At 38.5% G+C, this 24,780-nt stretch overlaps 1 protein-coding gene and 2 non-coding genes across 3 annotated transcripts; 2 read left to right on the top strand and 1 right to left on the bottom strand.

The window, feature by feature from the left end:
- Positions 1 to 9,685: 9,685 nt before the first annotated feature.
- LOC130958339 (small nucleolar RNA R71) lies at positions 9,686 to 9,789 on the top strand. The gene has a single exon (XR_009077467.1). It is a non-coding gene; the product is annotated as a small nucleolar RNA R71 (small nucleolar RNA).
- Positions 9,790 to 15,797: 6,008 nt separating this feature from the next.
- Positions 15,798 to 15,903, bottom strand: LOC130959281 (small nucleolar RNA R71). The gene has a single exon (XR_009078374.1). It is a non-coding gene; the product is annotated as a small nucleolar RNA R71 (small nucleolar RNA).
- An 826-nt stretch (positions 15,904 to 16,729) lies between these two features.
- LOC130957200 (uncharacterized) lies at positions 16,730 to 17,614 on the top strand. Its single transcript, XM_057884075.1, has one exon. The coding sequence runs from the start codon at positions 16,730 to 16,732 to the stop codon at positions 17,612 to 17,614; it is 885 nt and encodes a 294-aa protein (XP_057740058.1).
- The last annotated feature ends 7,166 nt before the right edge of the window (positions 17,615 to 24,780 follow it).

The following is a 24,780-nucleotide window of genomic DNA, read 5'->3' as shown; positions in this document are numbered from 1 at the left end:
CTGAAAATAAAGATATGATTCACCTAGCTAAAGTGTGTATAACTCTATTACAGTGACGAGATATAAGTACACATTTCAAACTCAATACAATGATTATGATCATTTCCAAAATGCTTCTATGATATGTGCAGTATAGGAGTGAATTTTTTGTTTTTTTTTTACATCATGTAAATATTGGATTGTTTGAATTCTAGTTAAATTTTTTTTTAAAGATAATAATAATATTTTATTCAATAAAAAAATAAATACAATATTTAAAAGTTAGGACAAGAAAATTAGAAAAAGGATATTCCCACGTATTCATGAACAGGTAAAATTATGAGAACAAAATAACATAGAAAAATAAATAAATATAAAAAGGAATTTTAGGGTATTATTGATAAACCCCATTTGTAGGGTTTATCTTGTATTGATTTTAGGAGATTTTCATACCTTTTATCCACATTTATTCAATGAATTAGCATGATTTTGTGATTGTCTCCTTATTTGTGCTTAGATGTGAAAATATGCTTTTTAGGCCTTTAACTTGATGATTTTAATCTCCATTTGATTCCACTAGATGCCTTGATGTGTTTGTTAGTGATTTCAGATTGAAAAGGCTAGGAATGGATCAAAGGAGTGAAGAGGAAAGCATGCAAAGTGGAGAAATCATGAAAAGCCAAAGAGTTGAACTCGCCCATGGACGCGCGCGCACACCAGGCGCTTATGCGCACCTTGCGAATTACCCCATGGACGCGTACACATGCTGTGCGCGTACGCGTCGGTGCTGATATATGATTTTTTTAGTGAATTCGCACCCAACGAATTCTCAAGGGTTGTGGGGCCCAATCCCAACCAACTTTGGTGCCTAAACTGCTATTTAAAGCCAAGGATTGAAGAGAAAAGGGACTTTTGATCATTTTTTTACACATTAGGATTAGTTAGAAGTAGTTTCTAAAGAGAGAAGCTCTCACTTCTCTATAGAATTAGGATTAGGATTAGGCTTAGTTCTTAGATATAGGTTTTCATTCATGCTTTCGTCTACTTCTTCTTCTCAATTCTTTGTTGTTACATTCATCATTCTTCCATTCTTTTGTTGTAATTTCCTTTATGTTGTTCCTATGCTTTGTTACATTCATCATTCTTCCATTCTCTTGTTCCTTCTATTTTCTTTTTTATTCAATTAGAGGTAATTCATAATAATTGTGTTTCTTTTAATTGTTGTTGTTAATTCATTGCAATAATTGTTGTTAGATTTCATTCTTGTTGTAGATTTCATATGCCTTTCTTTTATGCCTTTTATGTGTTTGATAAAATGCCTCTTTTAGCTTTAGTATGGATTTTGCTCCTCTTGGCCTAGGTAGAGTAATTAGTGATGCTTGAGTTGTCTAATTCCCTTGTTGATTGATAATTAGAAGTTGCTAATTGATTTGGATACCACTAAAGCTAGTCTTTCCCTTGGGAGTTGACTAGGACTTGTGGAATCAAGTTAATTCATCCACTTGACTTTCTTTTATTGTAGAGGTTAACTAAGTGGTAGCAATGAACAATTTGTGGCCACAAGTGAGGAGGATGACTAGGATAGGACTTCTAGTTCTCATATCTTGCCAAGAGCCTTGTTAGTTGTTAGTTTATTTTCTTTGCCATTTATATTTCTTGTCTAAAATCTCAAAAACCCCAAAATATCTCATAACCAATAACAAGACACTTTATTGCAATTCCTAGGGAGAACGACCCGAGGTTTGAATACTTCGGTTTTTAAATTTTAGGGGTTTGTTACTTGTGACAAACAATCTTTTGTATGAAAGGATTATTGCTAGGTTTAGAAATTATACTTCGACGAGATTTCATTTGTGAAATTCTAAACCATCAAAAATCCTCTCATCAATTATGCATAAGGCAAAATAGATAGGTCTTGGTTCAATTTAAGCGATATTGCTAGACTTTTTCTGGAAGCTCTTTAACATGCTCAACGACTCATCGATACCTCTCTTACCAAATATTCTAAGCTACATCAACACTAGTCGACCTCTATGAGAGCTTGTTCCCAGAAGTCCAGTTTGTAACACCAAATCTCTCCATCAATCAAAGAACAAGGAACATCTAGGGTCTGAAATAAGGTAATCCAAATGACTCTTCTTCCACCCTAGATTAGCGTCTCCACAGAAAAATAAATAGTGCATCAGTGATTCTAGTGTTGATTTGCAGATTGGACAAGTTGTCGAAGTGGATGGGAACCACTGGTGGATGAGAAGTGGATGATAAGTTGCTCTTTACCATGGAGAATTTTCCACGTAAAGAGCAAAATCTTGTGAGGAATTTTCAGCTTCTATAAATAGCTCCAAACTAGCCTCTATTGCTTGGAGTTCGGACAAAATTCAATGGAAATATGGTAACATTAGTAAGCAATCTTATACCCTGATGTAACATCATATATTTTTTCTTTGTTCATCATCGATTGAATTATGCCTTCACCTTTTCCGAGGTTATGGAGATGATTCGCTGAGCAATATCTGGAGAAAAAAGATTTAAGATTAATGCTTGGTTCCACTGTTTATTTGACAAAAACAAGTCTTTCACCCATAACAGATCGTAACTATATGGTAGTAGTGTTGCAAATGGTGGGACAGTGAAAGGGTAAGGAGGAGGGAACCATAGTTCAATGAAGATTCAGATATCACTGGTGCATGAAATTATGATCTCAAGGGTGCCAACAACTTGGTACGCACAATTGTAATCTCAACTCTTTTTCACAACTTCGCACAACTAACCAGCAAGTGTACTGGGTCGTCCAAGTAATAAACCTTATGTGAGTAAGGGTCGATCCCACGGAGATTTTCGGCTTGAAGCAAGCTATGATCACCTTGTAAATCTCAGTCATGCGGATTCAAAAGGTTATGGAGTTTTAATAATTAAAATATAAATAAACATAACATAAAGATAGAGATACTTATGTAATTCATTGGTGGGAATTTCAGATAAGCGTATGGAGATGCATTGTTCCTTCTGAATCTCTACTTTCCTACTGCCTTCATCCAATCCTTCATACTCCTTTCTATGGCAAGCTGTATGCTGGGTGTCACTGTTGTCAACGGCTACATCCCATCCTCTCAGTGAAAATGGTCCTCTACGGTCTCTGTACCGCTAATCAACTGTCAGATTTTACGTCTCGGATGAAAAATACCATGCACAGATATCGTATGTCTAATCAGCTGTTGGTTCTCGATCGTGTAGGAATAGGATTTACTATCCTTTTGTGTCTGTCACCACACCCTACAGTCGCGAGTTTGAAACTCTTCACAGTCATCCCATCCCAGATCCTACTCGGAATACCATAGACAAGGTTTAGACTTTCCGGATCTCAAGAATGCTGCCAATGGATTCTAGCCTATACCACAAAGACTCTAATCTCGAATTCAAATGCCCCATTGTCAGAGGGGAGTCGTTGTGAATTGTTGATTAGAAACCCAAGAGATATACATTCAAGCTTGTTTTCATATAGAACAGAAGTGGTTGTCAATCACGCGTTCATGAGTGAGAATGGTGATGAGTGTCACATAATCATCACATTCATCATGTTGTTGTGTGTGAATGGATATCTTAGAATAAGAATAAGCATGAATTGAATAGAAGAACAATAGTACTTTGCATTAATACTCGAGGAACAGTAAAGCTCCACACCTTAATCTATGGTGTGCAGAAACTCCACCGTTGAAAATACATAAGTGAAAATAGGGTAGGTATGGCCGAATGGCCAGCCTCCCAAAACGTGAACAATGGTTCAAAGATGTTCCAAAAGCTCCCTAGTACAATAGTAAGAAGTTCTATTTATACTAAACTAGTTACTAGGGTTACAGAAATAAATAAATGATGCAGAAATCCACTCCGGGCCCACTTGGTGTGTGCTTTGGCTGAGCGTTGAAGCTTTCATGTGTAGAGGTCTTCTTTTGAGTTAAACGCCAGTTTGTAACTTGTTTCTGGCATTTGACTCTGGCTTGCAACTTGTTTCTGGCGTTTAACGCCAGAATAGGGCGGAAAGCTGGCGTTGAACGCCAGTTTGCGTCATCTAAACTCAGGAAAAGTATGAACTATTATATATTGCTGGAAAGCCTTGGATGTCTACTTTCCAACGAAATTGAGAGCGCGCCATTTAGATTTCTGTAGCTCTAAAAAATCTATTTCGAGTGCAGGGAGGTCAGAATCCAACAGCATTAGCAGTTCTTTTTCAGCCTCTGAATCAGATTTTTGCTCAGGTCCTTCAATTTCAGCCAGAAAATACCTGAAATCACAGAAAAACACACAAACTCATAGTAAAGTTCAGAAATGTGAATTTTGCATAAAAACTAATAAAAATATACTAAAAACTAACAAAATCATACTAAAAACTATGTAAAAACAATGACAAAAAGCGTATAAATTATCCGCTCATCACAACACCAAATTTAAATTGTTGCTTGTCCGCAAGCAATTGAAAACAAAATAGGATAAAAAGAAGATAATATACAATGAATCTCACAATATCAATAAAACTTAGTCCTAATTAGATGAGCGGGGCAAGTAGCTTTTTACTTCTGAACAGTTTTGGCATCTCACTTTATCCTTTGAAATTCAGAATGATTGTCATCTATAGGAACTCAGAATTTTAGATAGTGTTATTGATTCTCCTAATGTTGATTCTTGAATACAGCTACTTTATGAGTCTTGGTCGTGGCCCTAAGCACTTCGTTTTCCAGTATTACCACCGGATACATAAATGCCACAGACACATAACTGGGTGAACCTTTTCAGATTGTGACTCAGCTTTGCTAAAGTCCCCAATTAGAGGTGTCTAGAGTTCTTAAGCACACTCTTTTACTTTGGATCACGACTTTAACCACTCAGTCTCAAGCTTTTCACTTGGACCTTCATGCCATAAGCACATGGTTAGGGACAGCTTGATTTAGCCGCTTAGGCCAGGATTTTATTCCTTTAGGCCCTCCTATCCATTAATGCTCAAAGCCTTGGATCCTCTTTACCCTTGCCTTTTGGTTTAAAGGGCTATTGACTTTTTCTGCTTGCTTTTTCTTTTTCTTTCTTTTTGCTTTCTCTTTTTTTTTTGCAAGCTTTGTCATTCACTGCTTTTTCTTGCTTCAAGAATCAATTTCATGATTTTTCAGATTACCAACAACATTTCTCTTTGTTCATCATTCTTTCAAGATCCAACAATTTTAACATTCATAAACTTCACTATAAAAAATATGCACTGTTCAAGCATTCATTCAGAAAAACAAAATTTGAAATCCAAGTACTTCTTGTTCTTTTGTAATTAGGCACATTTTTCATTTAAGAGAGGTGAAGGATTCATGGAGTTATTCATAGCTTTAAGGTATAGACACTAGATACTAATGATCATGTAATGAAGACACAAACATAGATAACACATAAAGCATAAAATCGAAAAACAGAAAAAATAAGAACAAGGAGATTAAAGAACGGGTCTACCTTAGTGATGGCAGCTAGTTCTTCCTCTTGAATATCCAATGGAACGCCTGAGCTTCTCTATGTCTCTTCCTTGCCTTTGTTGCTCCATCCTTAGTGTTTTTGGTGCTCCTATCCTTAGTTGCTCCCAATAGTTGTGTGGAGAAAAATGTATCCCTTGAGACATCTCAAAGATTTCTTGATGAGGGAATTCCTCATGCTCTTGTTGAGGTCCATGAGTGGGCTCTCTTGTTTTCTCCATCCTTTTCTTAGTGATGGGCTTGTCCTCTTCAATGAGGATGTCTCCCTCTATGATAATTCCAGCTGAATTGCATAGGGATCACCTTTTTCTTGGCCACAACTTCATAGAAGTGGTCTTGATGGACCTTTGAGATGAATCTCTCTATCTCCATGACTCGGAGGTGGAAGCTTTTTTCTTCCCTTTCCTCTTTCTATAGGTTTCTCCGGCCTTAGGTGCCATAAATGGTTATGGAAAAACAAAAAGCAATGCTTTTACCATACCAAACTTAAAAGGTTTGTTCGTCCTCGAGCAAAAGAAGAAAGAAAGAAGGGGAAGAAGAAGAAAATTGAGGAGATGGAGGGAGATAGAGAGAGAGGTGGGGTAGGTGGGGATCCTGTGGGTCTACAGATCCTGAGAGGTCAAGGATTTCTCATCCCTACTCCTTTTAGGCGTGCAAAATGTCCCTATTGTGCAATCCTGGCATTTAACACCAGACTGCTGCTTGTTTCTGGCGTTAAACGCCAGCTTTTATTCCTTTCCTGGCATTAAACGGCAAGCTGTAACTTGTTTTTGGCGTTTAACGCCAGTTTATTGCTTCTTTCTAGCATTTAACGCCAGTAAGTTTCTCCTCCAGGGTGTGCTGTTTTTAATGCTATTTTTATTTTTCTTTTATTTTTTTGCAGTTATTTTTGTGACTCCACATGATCATCAACCTAAAAAAGAAAATAACATAGAATAATAAAAGTGGGTTGCCTCCCAATAAGCACTTCTTTAATGTCAATAGCTTGACAGTGAGCTCTCATGGAGCTTCACAGATGTTCAGAGCATAGTTGGAGCCTCCCAACACCAAACTTAGAGTTTGAATGTGGGGGCTTTTTTTGACTCTGTATTGAGAGAAGCTTTTCTTGCGTTCTCTCCATGGTTACAGAGGGAGATCCTTGAGTTTTAAACACAAGGAAGTCCTCGTTCAATTGAAGGATCAACTCTCCTCTGTCCACATCAATCATAGCTTTTGTTGTGGCTAGGAAGGGTCTTCCAAGGATGATGGATTCATCCTCATCCTTCCCAGTGTCTAGGATTATGAAATCAGCAGGGATGTAAAGGCTTTTGACCTTTACTAACACGACCTCTACCTGTCCATAAGCCTTTTTCATAGATTTGTCTACCATCTCTAATGAGAATTTGGCAGCCTGTACCTCAAATATTCCCAGTTTCTCCATTACAGAGAGTGGCATTAAGTTTATGCTTGAACCTAGTGACGAATGGATTTTTGACGGTTTAGAATTTTACAATTGAAATCTCGTCGAAGTATAGTCTCTAAACCAACAATAATCCTCTCATACAAAAATTTGTTTGTCACAAGTACAAACCCCTAAAATCTATAAACCGAAGTATTTAAACCTCGGGTCGTTCTCCCTAGGATTTACAATAAAGTGTCTTGTTATTGGTTGTGAGTTATTTTGGGGTTTTAGATGAGAAACATGAATAGTAAATGGTAAGAAAACTTTATTAACAAAATGGTCTTGGCAAGATTTGGTTGTCAAGGGTCTTCATCATTATCACTAGCCACAAGTATGGTAGTTGCAAGGATTAATCCCACTTAGTCATCCTTAAATCAATTAACAAAGGAAAGTCAAGTGAGTTATATCAATCCTAGTCCATAAGTCCTAGCTTTTCACTAATTGGATTAATGAAGGCTAGAGTTAATGGCTATCAACTAGCAATCAATTGGACACTAGTGACTCAAGAAATCCTAAGTTACCTTCTCAAGCCAAGAACATAAAATCCTACTCTAACATCCTCTCAAGCATTTCATCAAACACTTGGAGGGTAATGAAAGAAAGCATTTTTATTTGTAAGAATAAAAGGAATCAACAACCAACAATTACAAAGAATTAACAAAACAACAATCAACAACATCACAATCACATGAATTATCTCAAATTGCATTATTAAAAGAAAACAAAAGAACAAGAGTATCTCAATTACAAAACCTAGAAACAAAATAAGAGAAATTACAACAAGAGGATAGGGATAGAAAGAAGAACCAAAGTGTAGCAATCACCACTTGAAGGTAGAAGTAGAAGGAGACTTGAATTAAACCTAGAATTATGAGATCCTAATCTAACCCTAATTCCTAATCCTAGAGAGAAGTGAGAGCTTCTCTCTCTAAAACTAACTCTAACTCCTAAAACTAAGCTAATGATCAAAAGTATCTAAAAGTGTCTAAAGTATGTTGATTCCCCTTCAATACTTGACTTAAATAGCATCAGAAATGAGTTGGATTGGGCCCACAAGGCTCCTAAAACCACTGGGGACGATTTCATTAAAGTGGGCCACGGACAGAATCGGCGCGCGCGCGCAAAGTGCGCGTGCGTGCCCCTGAACGCGAAGCAACATATGGCAAAATTATATCATTTCGAAGCCCTAGATGTTAGCTTTCCAACCCAACTGGAACCGCATCATTTGGACCTCTGTAGCTCAAGTTATGGTCGTTTAAGTGCAAAGAGGTCGGCTTGACAGCTTTCCGGTTCTTTCATTTCTTCATGAGTTCTCCAACTTTACATGCTTTTTCTTCATTCCTTTAATCCAATCTTTTCCTCCTAAATCTGAAATCACTTAACAAACATATCAAGGCATCTAATGGAATCAAGGTAAATTATATTTATCTATTTTAAGACCTAAAAAGCATGTTTTCACTCTTAAGCACAATTAAAGGAGAATATACAAAACCATGCTATTTCATTGAATAAATGTGGGTAAAAGGTGATAAAATCCCCTAAATTCAATACAAGATAAACCGTCAAATTGGAGTTTGTCACCTAGGTCACACAGAGCCTTCTCAAAGGTCATGGTGCCTATGGTACAGGGAATTAAGAATTTACCGGGATCTTGTTTCTTTTGAGGTAATGTCTACCTAGCCAAGTCATTCAGTTCATTGGTGAGCAAGGGGGGTTCATCCACCCAAGTCTTATTACCAAATAACTTGGCATTCAGCTTCATGACTGCTCCAAGGTACTTAGCAACTTGCTCTTCAGTAATATCTTTATCCTCCTCAGAGGAAGAATACTCATCAGAGCTCATGAATGGCAGAAGTAGGTTCAATAGAATCTCTATGGTCTCTAGATGAGCCTCAGATTCCTTAGGTTCCTCAGCTGAGAACTCCTTTTTGTCCAGAGAACGTCCCATGAGGTGTTTCTCACTGGGATTCACGTCCTCCTCCTCCTCTTTATGTTCGGCCACACCAAGTATGGTTATGGCCTTGCACTCTCTTTTTGGATTTTCTTCTGTATTGCTTGGGAGAGTACTAGAAGGAGTTTCAGTGACTCTTTTACTCAGCTGGCCCACTTGTGCCTCTAAATTTCTAATGAAGGACCTTGTTTCATTCATGAAACTTAGAGTGGCCTTAGATAGATCAGAGACTATATTTGCTAAGCTAGAGGGGCTCTGCTCAGAATTCTCTGTCTGTTGCTGAGAGGATATGGAAAAGTCTTGCTATTGCTAAACCTATTTCTTCCACCATTATTAAAGCCTTGTTGAGGCTTTTGTTGATCCTTCCATGAGAAATTTAGATGATTTCTCCATTAGGGATTATAGGTGTTTCCATAGGCTTCACCCATGTAATTCACCTTTGCCATTGCAGGGTTCTCAAGATCATAAGCTTCTTCTTCAGAAGATGCTTCTTTAGTACTGTTGGATGCATTTTTCAATCCATTCAGACTATGAGAAATCATATTGACTTGCTGAGTCAACATTTTGTTCTGAGCCAATATGGCATTCAGAGCATCAATTTCAAGAACTCCCTTCCTCTGAGGCATCCCATTACTCACAGGATTCCTTTCAGAGGTGTACATGAACTGGTTATTTGCAACCATGTCAATGAGTTCCTGAGCTTCTGCAGGCGTTTTCTTCAGGTGAATAGATCCACCTGCAGAATGGTCCAATGACATCTTAGACAATTCTGATAGACCATCGTAGAATATATCCAGGATGGTCCATTCTGAGAGCATGTTAGAAGGACACTTTTTGGTCAATTGCTTGTATCTTTCCCAAGCTTCATAAAGGGATTCACCTTCTTTCTGCCTGAAGGTTTGAACATCCACTCTAAACTTGCTAAGCTTTTAAGGAGGAAAGAACTTGGCTAAGAAAGCCATGACCAGCTTATCCCAAGAGTTCAGGCTATCTTTAGGTTGAGAGTCCAACCATGTTCTAGCTCCTGCTTACAGCAAAAGGGAAAAGCATAAGCTTATAGACCTCAGAATCAACTCCATTAGTCCTAACAGTATCACAGATCTGCAAGAATTCAGTTAAGAACTGAAAAGGATCTTCAAATGGAAATCCATGAAACTTGTAATTCTGTTGTATCAGAGAAACTAATTGAGGCTTTAGCTCAAAATTGTTTGCTCCAATGGCAGGGATTGAGATGCTTCTTCCATGGAAGTTGGAATTTGGTGCAGTAAAGTCACCAAGCATCTTCCTTGCAGCTCCACCATTGTTATTGGGTTCGGCCATCTCTACTTCTTTTTCAAAAATTTCAGTAAAGTTCTCTTCAGAGTGTTGTATTTTAGCTTCTCTTAGCTTTCTCTTCAGAGTCCTTTCAGGTTTCAGATCAGCTTCAACAAGAATATTCTTATCCTTGCTCCGGCTCATGTGAAAAAGAAGAGAACAGAAAAGAAGAGGAATCCTCTATGTCATAGTATAGAGATTCCTTTATGTGAGTAGAAGAAGATAAGAATAGGAGAAAGAGAAGAGAAGAATTCGAACACAGAGAGGAAGTGAGGGTTCGAATTATAAGAAGAAGAGAAGAGTGTTAGTGATTAAATAAATAAATAAAAGAAGAAGAGAGAGTTTTTCGAAAATAATTAAAAAAAAGGAAAATATTTTTGTTTTTATTTTAAAATTTAGTTAGAATTCAAATATTAAGAGAATAAATAGAATAAAATTAAAATTTAAAACAATTAGTTAAGTCAAAAGAATTTTGAAAAAGAAAAGGTGATTTTCAAAAATTAGAGAGAGAAAAGTAGTTAGGTGGTTTTGAAAAAGATAAGAAATAGTAAAACAAACAAAAAAGTTAATTAGTTAGTTGAAAAAGATTTGAAAATCAATTTTGAAAAGATAAGAAGTTAGAAAAGATCTTGAAATTGATTTTGAAAAAGATATGATTTGAAAAAGATATGTTTGAAAAGATATGATTGAAATTTATTTTGAAAAAGATTTGAAAAGGAAATTAAAAAGATTTGATTTTTAAAATTAAAATTGATTACTTGACTAACAAGAAACTAAAAGATATGATTCTAGAATTTAAAGATTGAACCTTTCTTAACAAGAAAGTAACAAACTTCAAATTTTTGAATCAATCATATTAATTGTTAGTAAAGTTTTCGAAAATTATGAAATAAAATTAAGAAAAAGATTTTGAAATCAATTTTTAAAATTTTCGAAAATAATAAATAAAAAAATGAAAAAGATTTGATTTTGAAAAAGATTTTGAAAAGATAAATTTTTGAAATTGAAATCTTGACTTGACTAACAAGAAACAACTTATTTTAAAAAATTTTGACTAAGTCAACCCAAAGATTTCGAAATTTATGAGAGAAATAAGGAAAAGATATTTTTTTGATTTTTTAAATTTAATTAGGAAAGAGAAAAACCACAAAATGACTCAACACATAAAAATTTTGGATTAAAACAAAGGATGCATGCAAAAACACCATGAATGTCAAGATGAACACCAAGAATACTTTGAAGATCATGATGAACATCAAGAACTTATTTTTGAAAAAATTTCAAGAAAAGAAAAACATGCAAGACACCAAACTTAAAAATTTTTAATGTTTAGACTCTAACAAACTAAAAATGCATATGAAAAACAAGAAAAGACACAAAACAAGAAAATCACAAGATCAAACAAGGATACTTACCAAGAACAACTTGAAGATCATGAAGAATATCATGCATGAGTTTTTGAAAAATGCACAAATTTTAAAAACATGCAATTGACACCAAACTCAAAACTTGATCTAGACTCAAACAAGAAACACAAAATTTTTTGTTTTTATGATTTTATTAAATTTTTTTGTATTTTTTTTTCGAAAATTATTTTGGAAAAACGAAAAAGAAGAAAAAATTTTTGAAAGATTTTTGAAAACTTTTTAAAAATAAAATAAAGGTTGAAACAAGAAGAAAATTACCTAATCTAAGCAACAAGATGAACCGTCAGTTGTCCAAACTCGAACAATCCCCGGCAACGGCGCCAAAAACTTGGTGCACGAAATTGTGATCTCAATGGCGCCAACAACTTGGTACGCACAATTGTAATCTCAACTCTTTTTCACAACTTCGTACAACTAACCAGCAAGTGCACTGGGTCGTCCAAGTAATAAACCTTACGTGAGTAAGGGTCGATCCCACGGAGATTGTCGGCTTGAAGCAAGCTATGATCACCTTGTAAATCTCAGTCAGGCGGATTCAAATGGTTATGGAGTTTTAATAATTAAAATATAAATAAACATAACACAAAGATAGAGATACTTATGTAAATCATTGGTGGGAATTTCAGATAAGCGTATGGAGATGCGTTGTTCCTTCTGAATCTCTGCTTTCCTACTGCCTGCATCCAATCCTTCATACTCCTTTCTATGGCAAGTTGTATGCTGGGTGTCACTGTTGTCAATGGCTACATCCCATCCTCTCAGTGAAAATGGTCCTCTACGGTCTCTGTACCGCTAATCAACTGTCGGATTTCTCGTCTCGGATGAAAAATACCATGCATAGATATCGTATGGCTAATCAGCTGTTGGTTCTCGATCGTGTAGGAATAGGATTTACTATCCTTTTGCGTCTGTCACCACACCCTACAGTCGCGAGTTTGAAGCTCTTCAAAGTCATCCCATCCCAGATCCTACTCGAAATACCACAGACAAGGTTTAGACTTTCCGGATCTCAAGAATGCTACCAATGGATTCTAGCCTATATCACGAAGACTTGATGCCAGGGCATTTTGGCCAGTTTCACTGACCTTTTCTTTACTATTTTTAGGTAATTTCATGCATTTTCTTAGGAAATAAGTTAGTTTTGGGCAGATATTCACTCAGACCTTGATTCAAGAATACATTGTGCATTTTTCATTGTTTCATGAGGATTTTGCATGATTTTAATGACAAAATTATATATTGCATTACCCATGACTTGGACTAGAACTTTGATGCACTATATTGCTTGATTTCAGGACCAAAGGAAGCAAGGAATGGGAGGTAACTTGCAAAGTTAAAGAGAAAAGTAATTGCCAAAAACACTCTCAAAAGCCATCAATGCCCACGTTAAAGAGTCACGTTAACTAAGTTAACGTGAACTCTAACGTGGAGAAGAGAAGTTGAGCAAACGTTAGTGACACTCAACATTGTCACTAACGTTGGCAATTGCTCACAAATGGCCACGTTAGAAAGCCACGTTAACCTAATTAACGTGGCCTCTAACGTTAAAGGGGGAAGAGAAGCCAACGTTAGTGACACTCAACAATGTCACTAACGTTGGCCTAAGGTGCAAAGAGCCACGTTAACTCCCACGTTAACTTGGTTAACGTGGGAGCTAACGTAAGAGATGGAGAGTTGTCGAAAACGTTAGTGACACTCAACATTGTCACTAACGTTGGAGCAACCACACAACCCCCAAGAACCACGTTGACTTCCACGTTAACTTGGTTAACGTGGAATCTAACAATGAGGAATGAAGAATGAGCCAACGTTAGTGACACTCAACATGGTCACTAATGTTGGGATGGCTAAGAATGGCCACGTTAGAAGCCACGTTAACCTAGTTAACGTGGACTCTAACGTGAGACCTAGGGGCACACTTGAACGTTAGTGACAATGTTGAGTGTCACTAACGTTCTCAAAGGTTGGCAAAAGCCACGTTAGAAGCCACGTTAACCTAGTTAACGTGAGCTTTAACGTGAAGCAAGAAGGGGCACACTTGAACGTTAGTGACAATGTTGAGTGTCACTAACGTTCTCGAAGGCTAACAAGGCAACGTTAAAAGCCACGTTAACCCAGTTAACGTGGGCTTTAACGTAAGGCAAAGGGGTGCATGGCAACGTTAGCGACAATGTTAAGTGTCACTAACGTTCTCGAACTTGTAGTTTCATTAAATCATAAAAACCCCTAACGTCTTGAGCTAAAGTCTATGCCCACTTCACACTATCTCTCTGCAAGTAAGCCAAGCCCAATTGAAGAAAGGAACTGCTTCAAACTCAAAGATCCAGAGGCCCAAGACTTGAAGAGCTAACTAGAAGCTGAGAAGAGTAGTATATATAGGAGTAGTTTTGAAAGAAAGAGGGCCTTTTGGAAGGAGCTAGGACAGAGAACTACTCTTTGTATTTACTTTCTTTGTACTTCTAGCTTTATCATGTATTCTCCATCTTTGATTTTGATTTCTAGAGCTATGAACAACTAAAACCCTTTTCATTGGGTTAGGGAGCTCTGTTGTAGTTTGATGGATCAATACTAATTTTCTTATTCTTCTTCTATCTTTCCTTTTGATTTTACTTGAAAGCTTTCGATCCTCATCCAATTGGATAGTTATCTTGGAAAAGAAGCTATTCAAACATGGATCTCTTCGGATCCTTGAAAGAGGAATGAAGAGATTAGCTAGAAATGCTTTCTCATGCTGGACCAAATTGAGTGTGGATGGGTATGTGGCTATAACCCTCTAAGCATTTGATTTGGGAAGTGCATGTGGTATAATCAGTGACCACACTTCATCTCTTCTCATGAGCAATTGACCAAGGAATTGGCTATTGATCAAGATTTGAGAGATTGAATTGCAAGAAATTGTGATTCAATCACTTAAGATTGCCAAGGAGATCAATGAGTGCATTGATTGAGGAAGAGATGAAAATGAAATTGATCCGGAGAATGCAACATCTCCTAAGCCCAATGAACTCCCCATTTCTGATCTTACCCATTCTCTTTATTTTCTGCAATTTACTTTTATGAGCAATTCCCCCATTCCCATTTACAATTCTGCTATTTATTTTCAGTCAATTACTTTCCTGCCATTTTAATTTCTGCAATTATCAACTCTATTCATGGATTCGCTCAACTAGATTATTCCTCTAATTAAAGTTGCTTGATCAATCAATCCCTGTGGGATTTGACCTCACTCTATTGTGAGTTTTTACTTGATGACAAATTTAGTACACTTGCCGAATGGGAATTTGTTGAGAAGACAAATTTTACCCCGATCAAGTTTATGGCGCCGTTGCCGGGGATTGATTGTGCATCGACAATGATTACATTAGAGGATCACTAGATTGAGCATTTGTATTTTGTTTGATTTAATTTTCTGTTTGGTTAATTTGCTTTCCGTCTTAGTTTAATTCTTCCCCTCCCCTGTTTCTGAGTTTTTCTTTGCTATTTACAATTTAGTTCACCAACCCACTAACTGTTTGATATATTGCATCACTGACACTAACAAGTTATTCTAACAAGATACTTTCTGCATTGCTTTTCTTGCTTGTACTCTGTTGGTTGTATGACAGGGAGAAGAAGCGGAGCTTCAACTTCCTTTGATTCTGAACCTGAGAGAACCTTCTTAAGATTAAGAAGGGAGGCAAAAGAAAAACGTGTAGTGGGTGCTGAAGAAGAAGAGGAACACTTTGAAGAATACTTTGAAACAACCATGGAGGACCATCGTGAGGAAGAGGTTCACAACCATGGTGGAGAAAATAGAGCAAATCCTGGTGGGGAAGATAGAAGAGTCTTGGGCTCTTACATTAACCCAAACCCAGGGAACTGCGGAAGTAGCATCCAAAAACCAACCATCCATGCCAACAACTTTGAACTAAAGCCACAGCTCATCACCCTCGTTCAGAACAATTGCTCGTTCGGAGGAGGTGTTCAAGAAGACCCCAACCAACACTTAAACACATTCCTGAGAATATGTAACACAGTGAAGTTCAATGGCGTTCAACCAGACGTCTATAGACTGTTGTTGTTCCCATTCTCTCTCAGAGACAAGGCAACCAAGTGGTTGGAGTCTTTTCCAAAGGATAGCTTGACAACTTGGGATGATGTTATGAACAGATTCTTGGCAAGATTTTACCCTCCTCAACGAGTCAATCAGCTGAGAGCTGAGGTCCAAACTTTCAGGCAACAAGATGGTGAGACTCTATATGAAGCATGGGAGAGGTTTAAAGACCTAACAAGGAGATGTCCATCTGATATGTTCAACGAATGGGTGCAGCTGCACATCTTCTATGAAGGACTGTCATATGAATCTAAGAAGGTCGTAGACCATTCATCCGGAGGTTCTTTGAACAAGAAGAAGACCATCGAGGAAGCCATAGATGTCATTGAAACTGTAGCTGAGAATGACTACTTCTATGCTTCCAAAAGAGGGAACACTAGAGGGGTAATGGAGTTGAACAATGTAGATGCTCTGCTTGCTCAAAACAAGCTCATCACCAAGCAGCTAGCTGACCTCACCAAGAAGATGGAGAGAAGTCAAGTGGCAGCAATCACCACTTCAACTCTAGAGGAAGCAAGTGAAGAGGAAGAAGGCACTCAGGAGCAAGCCAACTACATTGGGAATTCACCTACATACAACCATGATCCATACTCCAAGACCTACAACCCTGGATGGAGGAATCACCCAAACTTTGGGTGGGAGAATCAACAAGACCAAGGCCAAGATCAGAGACGTCACAACCCCAATAACACAGCTCCCCAACAATTCACATAGAGGACATACCAACAAAACCACAGCAATACATCTCACTCTTCTACCTCTACCCCCAACATACCATCATTTGATGACAGAATCTCTAAGATTGAAACCTTACTTGAAAGCATATGCAAAGACATTCAAGACAATAAGGTGTTCAAAGAGGAGGTGAGAGCCAGTATGAAGAATCGGGGGGAAGCAATCAAGAAGCTGGAATTCCAAGTGGGATATTTGTCTGAGAAGATGCCCAGACCCACTGATAGCTTCCCAAGTGACACGGAGAAGAATCCGAGAGGTGAAGCGAAGAAAGTAAGATGGGAAGACTAAAATATGGTCACTACAAATGACAAGGAGACTGAAGACAAGCCAAGCAAGCTGTCAGAACAACCTGAAAATACCTTAGTAGAGAAGGAGAAGAAAGACCAACAAGAACCAGAAATCTCACAACAGGAGCTGCTGAGACTATATGCACCATTTCCTCAACTGCTAAAGGGTGCTGTGGGAAAGAGAATGTACTCAAGGTTCTTAGACTCATTTGCATCTTTGAATGTGAACATACCATTCATCAAGGTCATTCAGCAAATGCCAGCATTCATCAAGTATATGAAGGAACTACTTCCCAGGAAGAGCTCACTCAAGGGGGGCCAGACTATAGTGATGAACAAGGATTGCAGCACCCTCATTCAAACACAATTGCCTGTGAAAAGAAAAGACCCAGGGAGTTTTCATGTCCCTTGTGCTATAGGGGAAACAAATTTTGATAGAGCACTTTGCGATTTGGGAGCAAGCATCAACTTAATACCCGTATCCCTGGTAAAAAGGCTGCAGATCAATGAGATACTACCTACAGATGTAGTCATAAGGCTGGCTGACAAGACTCAAAAGCAAGCAGTAAGAGTGGTGGAAAATGTGTTGCTCAAAGTTGGAAAATACTTTCTCCCAACAGACTTTGTCATTCTGGACATGGAAGAGAGTCACCTGCACCCAATCATATTGGGGAGACCATTTCTAGCTACTGCTAGAGTACTCATAGATGTGGAGAAAGGAGAGCTAATATTAAGGATCCATGATGAACAACTGAGCTTCAGTGTTTTCGAACTCTCACTGGAAAAAGATGAAGAGGACAAAGAACCGAGCAAAGTGCATCATGAGATACTAAAGGAAGAAGCAAGCACTGAAGCACAACCAGCTCATCCTGAGATTCACTGGGGTTGATGGACAAGGCCAGCAGCAAGTGCCACAGGTCAAGGAAAAATTGGAGGAACCTAAGCCACCAGAAGTTTGTGAGGACATTAACAAAAGCTCATCAAAGAGGAAGGTACCAAGGGGGTGGCGGAACAAGAAGATTCCTACGGAAGATTTCTCTCCAGGGGATAAAGTAATCTCAGCCTACTTCACAGATATCCCCCCTAATCTCCCCACTGTACCATCTCAGCTACCTAAGGTCTTCACCATCAACAGAGTTCTCTCCTTGGAGCATGTAGAGATCATTGATACAACCAACGGATACAAGTCCACTGCCAGAGGAGAAGACTTCAAGCATTACCAACCACCATAATAAGGGGTAACGTCAAGCTAGTGACGCTAAAGAAGCGCTTCATGGGAGGCAACCCATCTTTACATGCTTTCAGAAGTAGTGAATAAATCAATATTCATGAATTCCAACCAAAACTTGACGAACACGTGTGAAATTTTTATATGCAGAATATAGTAAAGAACAAGTTTGGTGTTCAAAGCATTATTCTTAAAGCTTTGAACACAACTTTTCATCACAGTGCTCCAAACTAAGTTTGGTGTCACCCTATGGTGCCACCAATGTGCATATAAAGATACACAGCTAGTTAGTTAGTTGGAATTCATAAATAAACAATCAAATCTTCCTCCCCTTTCATTAATGTTAGCCGTAAGGTTCTTATGTTATTTTAATATCTTTTGTTACTTTTCTCATTTTATCTTTATAGGGAAGGAACAGGAGCATTGATGAGGATTGATTAGACAATTTAATGGGGGAGGCTCGGCCACTTCGCGGAGAGAACTTTACACTTGTCCCAAAAAGGAAGGCATGGGAAATGTTACCATGCAACATTGAAAGAAGAAGAATCTTGAAGACCAAACCAACATTCCCCATCAAATGATGATCCTTGTCCTCTCTTCGTATGCAACCCCGTCCGTCCATCAAGGAAACATTCGTGCGATCCACACCCTTCATGCACTCATGATTTCTCCTATATAAGTGAACCTTAGTGCACGCTCACCCCTTACATTCAAACCCCCACTCTCTACACTTCTGTTGGCACACTAAACCCTTCATCACGCATTGTTTTAACCAACCCACTCTTTATCTATCCGAAGCCTCAACCCACCTCAAAACAACAACTCAATTCATGGCATCATCAAGCTCAAAGAGGCAAAAGAGAAAGGAACCCATGGAGAGTGTTCCCTTTGACGAGAAGAGATTCAAAACTGCCTTTCATGAACAAGAATTCGAGCGGATAAGGGCCAGAAAGATATTGCCAGAGTTAATCTTCCAAATCAATGCCAATGAATCACCACAGATTTTGAGGAAAATCGAACAGAGAGGGTGGCAATTGCTCACCAGTCCAAAGGGTAAGATCATTGGCAACCTCATCAAAGAGTTTTATGCAAATGTAGTTAGAGAGGAGAAGACCAAAGCCCCAACTTACAAAAGCTATGTGAGAGGAAGGGAGGTCGACTTCAGCCCAAGTGCCATAATAAGAGCTCTTCAATTGAAATTCCCTCATTTTGACGAGGAGAGTTATCAGTCAAGGATAAGTAGAAGCCCTGATAAGGATGAGCTCTCAGAGATAGCGTCAGACATCTGTGTGATAGCAGCTGATTGGGAGAGGTACTCAGATGGGAGACCAAAATTCATAAAAAGGGGAGACCTTCATCCTGAGGCCAAGGGGTGGTTCGAGCTTGTAAGAAGGTCCATCCTACCGGCTGCTAATAATTCAGAAGTTAACATCAACCGAGCCACTATGCTGCAATGCTTAGTACTAGGTGGGGAAATCAATGTGCATGAGCTTATTGCCGAAGGGATTCAAGAGTCGGCTGAGAAAGTTGATTCGGGTGCCAGGCTTTGGTACCCCAGCACAATTCTCCGCTTGTGCAACAAGGCTAAGGTAGTATTTGAGGACAGTAGTCCAGACTGGGTGAACCCAGGGAAGCCGGTCACACGTGAGCGCATGGTCCACACCTCACTTGCTCAACAACTAAGAAGGCCACATATAGGAAGGCACAGAGCCCAGGAAGAAGTTCATCAAGAGGAGTATCATCAGGAAGATTACCAACAAGAAGAGCAACACAATCCAGCCAACCTCAATATGAGTCATATCTTACATGCCATTGAGGATTTGGAGATGAAACATATGGAGGGACAAGAGCAAATACTTGCCATGCAGTCCAAATGGATGAAGCAACAAGAAGAGTGGCAGAAATAACACATGGAGCAGCAACAGGAGCAATATTCACAACTCACTCAAGCCCTACACCAAGTAACAGAGAGGCAAGAGCGTCAAGACAAACGCCTTCAAGAGCTCAACCAGCGGCAATTAGCTCAGATGAAATCATTTAATGAGTTTAGCGTGCTGAATGAAGGAAGGCAGTTGCATAGAGAGGAATTCAGTGTAAACACTCAAGCCAGATTGAGCTATATGTCTGATAATATGCACCACCTACATTATGCCATCCCCACATATGATGAGGTCCAAAAAGAGTTTGTTGAACGAGAAGAAGGGAAGGTGAAACAGCAGAAGGAAACTCTGAAGAAAAAAATGGAAGATGCTGGCTTCTGGAAGAAACTACTTGGAAAAAGCAAAGGGAGTGGGAGCACAAGCACTCAAGAAAAGCACCAAGAGGACAAGCATGGAGGGGAGCATGAGCAACCACATGAGTAAAAGGTGGTGGAGCTCCTTTCTTTTCTTTTAGTTTATATTATCAATAAGGAGGATCTTGTATGAAATAGGACATGCCTCCATATTAGCTAGACAACTTTCAATTATGCATTCTGAATTTTATGATTAAGAAGTCAATGCTTGCTAGCCTTTATGTTACTGCATTCGGATCCTTACTTATTGTATGTTTGTCCTTAGAATCAAATGAAGAGAGAATGTCTATGTTTTGAAAGACCAGAAAGGAGTTCATAATGTGGAAGTGCATTCATGAATCTTTGGGGGTAGTCATAAGTTAGCTAAGTTGGTTCAACCACAAGGTTAGGATGACAACTATCTATCCTGAATGCTTTACTTTTGATATACCCATGAGACTAAGATAACAACAAGATCCTAATAAGAGAAAAGGGAAAGAACAAGGGAAGTGAAAAACAAAAGAAAAAGAGTAAGCAATAAGGCTAGGCACCAATGGTTTACCCTAAGACATGTGTCTGTGGTGCTCCTGTGTGAGGGATCTACTTGGATGAATAAGCTCTTTGGGGTGCTTCATCACCTGGTAACTTGGGTTAAATAACCCGGGATTATCAGCTGAAAATTCACTATCAAGAGTAACCCTCACCACAGAGCATTTAGTAACCCAAAGAGGTGCTGGACACCAAGGTCTGAAGGAAAGAAAATAAATAAACTATATGCCTGTGGTGTGTATGTATGGGGGAGAGACTTGAGTAAGTAAGTCCTTAGGGGTGCTTCAACACCTAGCACCTTGAACCAACTGGTTCGGGAGTGTTGGCTGAAAGCTTATCCTAAAGAGTTGCCCCCATACAAAACACTTAGCCTAAATAACACAAACAGCCCTTGAAATAACAATAAAAGGATCAATAAATAAAGGTCTCATGGGATATAACAAAGTGAGTATTTTAGGAGATGATAAAGGTCTGAAAGCCAGTAGTGGAATGAACCTAAGTTGCTATGCATGAAACCACCATAAAATCAGTAATATGACTTCCACAAGAATGACTCATTTCTCTGGAGATTCCATTCATCATTCTCTTGTTCCAGTACTTGCTTAGGGACAAGCAAGCTTTAAGTTTGGTGTTGTGATGCCAGGGCATTTTAGCCAGTTTTACTAACCTTTTTTTTACTGTTTTTAGGTAATTTCATGCATTTTCTTAGGAAATAAGTTAGTTTTGGGCAGATATTCACTCAGACCTTGATTCAAGCATACATTGTGCATTTTACATTGTTTCATGAGGATTTTGCATGATTTTAATGACAAAATTGTATATTGCATTACCCATGACTTGGACTAGAACTTTGATGCACTATATTGCTTGATTTCAGGACCAAAGGAACCAAGGAATGGGAGGTAACTTGCAAAGTTAAGGAGAAAAGTAATTGCCAAAAATACTCTCAAAAGCCATCAATGCCCACGTTAAAGAGTCATGTTAACTAAGTTAACGTGAACTCTAACGTGGAGAAGAGAAGTTGAGCCAACGTTAGTGACACTCAACATTGTCACTAACGTTTGCAATTGCTCACAAATGGCCACGTTAGAAAGCCACGTTAACCTAATTAACGTGGCCTCTAACGTTAAAGGGGGAAGAGAAGCCAACGTTAGTGACACTCAACATTGTCACTAACGTTGGCCTAAGGTGCAAAGAGCCACGTTAACTCCCACGTTAACTTGGTTAACGTGGGAGCTAACGTAAGAGATGGAGAGTTGTTGAAAACGTTAGTGACACTCAACATTGTCACTAACGTTGGAGCAACCACACAACCCCCAAGAACCACGTTGACTTCCACGTTAACTTGGTTAACGTGGAATCTAACGATGAGGAATGAAGAATGAGCCAACGTTAGTGACACTCAACATTGTCACTAACGTTGGGATGGCTAAGAATGGCCACGTTAGAAGCCACGTTAACCTAGTTAGCGTGGACTCTAATGTGAGACCTAGGGGCACACTTGAACGTTAGTGACAATGTTGAGTGTCACTAACGTTCTCGAAGGTTGGCAAAAGCCACGTTAGAAGCCACGTTAACCTAGTTAACGTGAGCTTTAACGTGAAGCAAGAAGGGGCACACTTGAACGTTAGTGACAATGTTGAGTGTCACTAACGTTCTCGAAGGCTAACAAGGCAACGTTAAAAGCCACGTTAACCCAGTTAACGTGGGCTTTAACGTAAGGCAAAGGGGTGCATGGCAACGTTAGCGACAATGTTAAGTGTCACTAACGTTCTCGAACTTGTAGTTTCATTAAATCATAAAAACCCCTAACGTCTTGAGCTAAAGTCTATGCCCACTTCACACTATCTCTCTGCAAGTAAGCCAAGCCCAATTGAAGAAAGGAACTGCTTCAAACTCAAAGATCCAGAGGCCCAAGACTTGAAGAGCTAACTAGAAGCTGAGAAGAGTAGTATATATAGGAGTAGTTTTGAAAGAAAGAGGGCCTTTTGGAAGGAGCTAGGACAGAGAACTACTCTTTGTATTTACTTTCTTTGTACTTCTAGCTTTATCATGTATTCTCCATCTTTGATTTTGATTTCTAGAGCTATGAACAACTAAAACCCTTTTCATTGGGTTAGGGAGCTCTGTTGTAGTTTGATGGATCAATACTAATTTTCTTATTCTTCTTCTATCTTTCCTTTTGATTTTACTTGAAAGCTTTCGATCCTCATCCAATTGGATAGTTATCTTGGAAAAGAAGCTATTCAAACATGGATCTCTTCGGATCCTTGAAAGAGGAATGAAGAGATTAGCTAGAAATGCTTTCTCATGCTGGACCAAATTGAGTGTGGATGGGTATGTGGCTATAACCCTCTAAGCATTTGATTTGGGAAGTGCATGTGGTATAATCAGTGACCACACTTCATCTCTTCTCATGAGCAATTGACCAAGGAATTGGCTATTGATCAAGATTTGAGAGATTGAATTGCAAGAAATTGTGATTCAATCACTTAAGATTGCCAAGGAGATCAATGAGTGCATTGATTGAGGAAGAGATGAAAATGAAATTGATCCGGAGAATGCAACATCTCCTAAGCCCAATGAACTCCCCATTTCTGATCTTACCCATTCTCTTTCTTTTCTGCAATTTACTTTTATGAGCAATTCCCCCATTCCCATTTACAATTCTACTATTTACTTTCAGTCAATTACTTTCCTGCCATTTTAATTTCTGCAATTATCAACTCTATTCATGGATTCGCTCAACTAGATTATTCCTCTAATTAAAGTTGCTTGATCAATCAATCCCTGTGGGATTCGACCTTACTCTATTGTGAGTTTTTACTTGACGACAAATTCGGTACACTTGCCGAATGGGAATTTGTTGAGAAGACAAATTTTACCCCGATCAAGACTCTAATCTCAAATTCAGATGCCCCATTGTCAGAGGAGAGTCGATGTGAATCGTTGATTAGAAACCCAAGAGATATACATTCAAGCTTGTTTTCATGTAGAACAGAAGTGGTTGTCAATCACGCGTTCATGAGTGAGAATGGTGATGAGTGTCACATAATCATCACATTCATTATGTTCTCATGTGCGAATGGATATCTTAGAATAAGAATAAGCATGAATTGAATAGAAGAACAATAGTACTTTGCATTAATACTCGAGGAACAGCAGAGCTCCACACCTTAATGTATGGTGTGTAGAAACTCCACCGTTGAAAATACATAAGTGAAAATAGGGTAGGCATGGCCGAATGGCCAGCCTTCCAAAACATGAACAATGGTTCCAAGATGTTCCAAAAGCTCCCTAGTACAATAGTAAGAAGTTTTATTTATACTAAACTAGTTACTAGAGTTACAGAAATAAATAAATGATGCAGAAATCCACTTCCAGGCCCACTTGGTGTGTGCTTGGGTTGAGCATTGAAGCTTTCACGTGTAGAGGCCTTCTTTGGAGTTAAACGCTAGTTTGTAACTTGTTTCTGGCGTTTGACTCTGGCTTGCAACTTGTTTCTGGCGTTTAACGCCATAATAGGGCAAAAAGCTGGCGTTGAACGCCAGTTTGCGTCATTTAAACTCGGGCAAAGTATGAACTATTATATATTGCTGGAAAGCCCTGGATGTCTACTTTCCAACACAATTAAGAGCGCACCATTTGGACTTCTGTAGCTCAAAAAAATCTATTTCGAGTGCAGAGAGGTCAGAATCCAACAGCATCAGCAGTCCTTTTTCAGCCTCTGAATCAGATTTTTGCTCAAGTCCTTCAATTTCAGCCAGAAAATACCTGAAATGACAGAAAAACACACAAACTCATAGTAAAGTCTAGAAATGTGAATTTTGCTTAAAAACTAATAAAAATATACTAAAAACTAACTAAATCATACTAAAAACTATGTAAAAACAATGACAAAAAGCGTATAAATTATCCGCTCATCAATCACCAGAACTTATTTTTCAACTAATGTTTGTCTCTACAACTCCACTCCCTGCAAGAATACTTTGACAACCCCAAGGTA

The sequence above is a fragment of the Arachis stenosperma genome, chromosome 10 (genome assembly GCF_014773155.1).
Source record: "Arachis stenosperma cultivar V10309 chromosome 10, arast.V10309.gnm1.PFL2, whole genome shotgun sequence".
Lineage (NCBI taxonomy): Eukaryota > Viridiplantae > Streptophyta > Magnoliopsida > Fabales > Fabaceae > Arachis > Arachis stenosperma.
Note: the sequence above shows the minus strand (reverse complement) of the source record. Positions and strands in the feature narration are given on the sequence as shown.

Bases quoted from the DNA above. Each gene is read 5' to 3' on its own strand.
- LOC130957200 (XM_057884075.1), top strand. From the start codon at position 16,730: ATGGTCACTACAAATGACAAGGAGACTGAAGACAAGCCAAGCAAGCTG.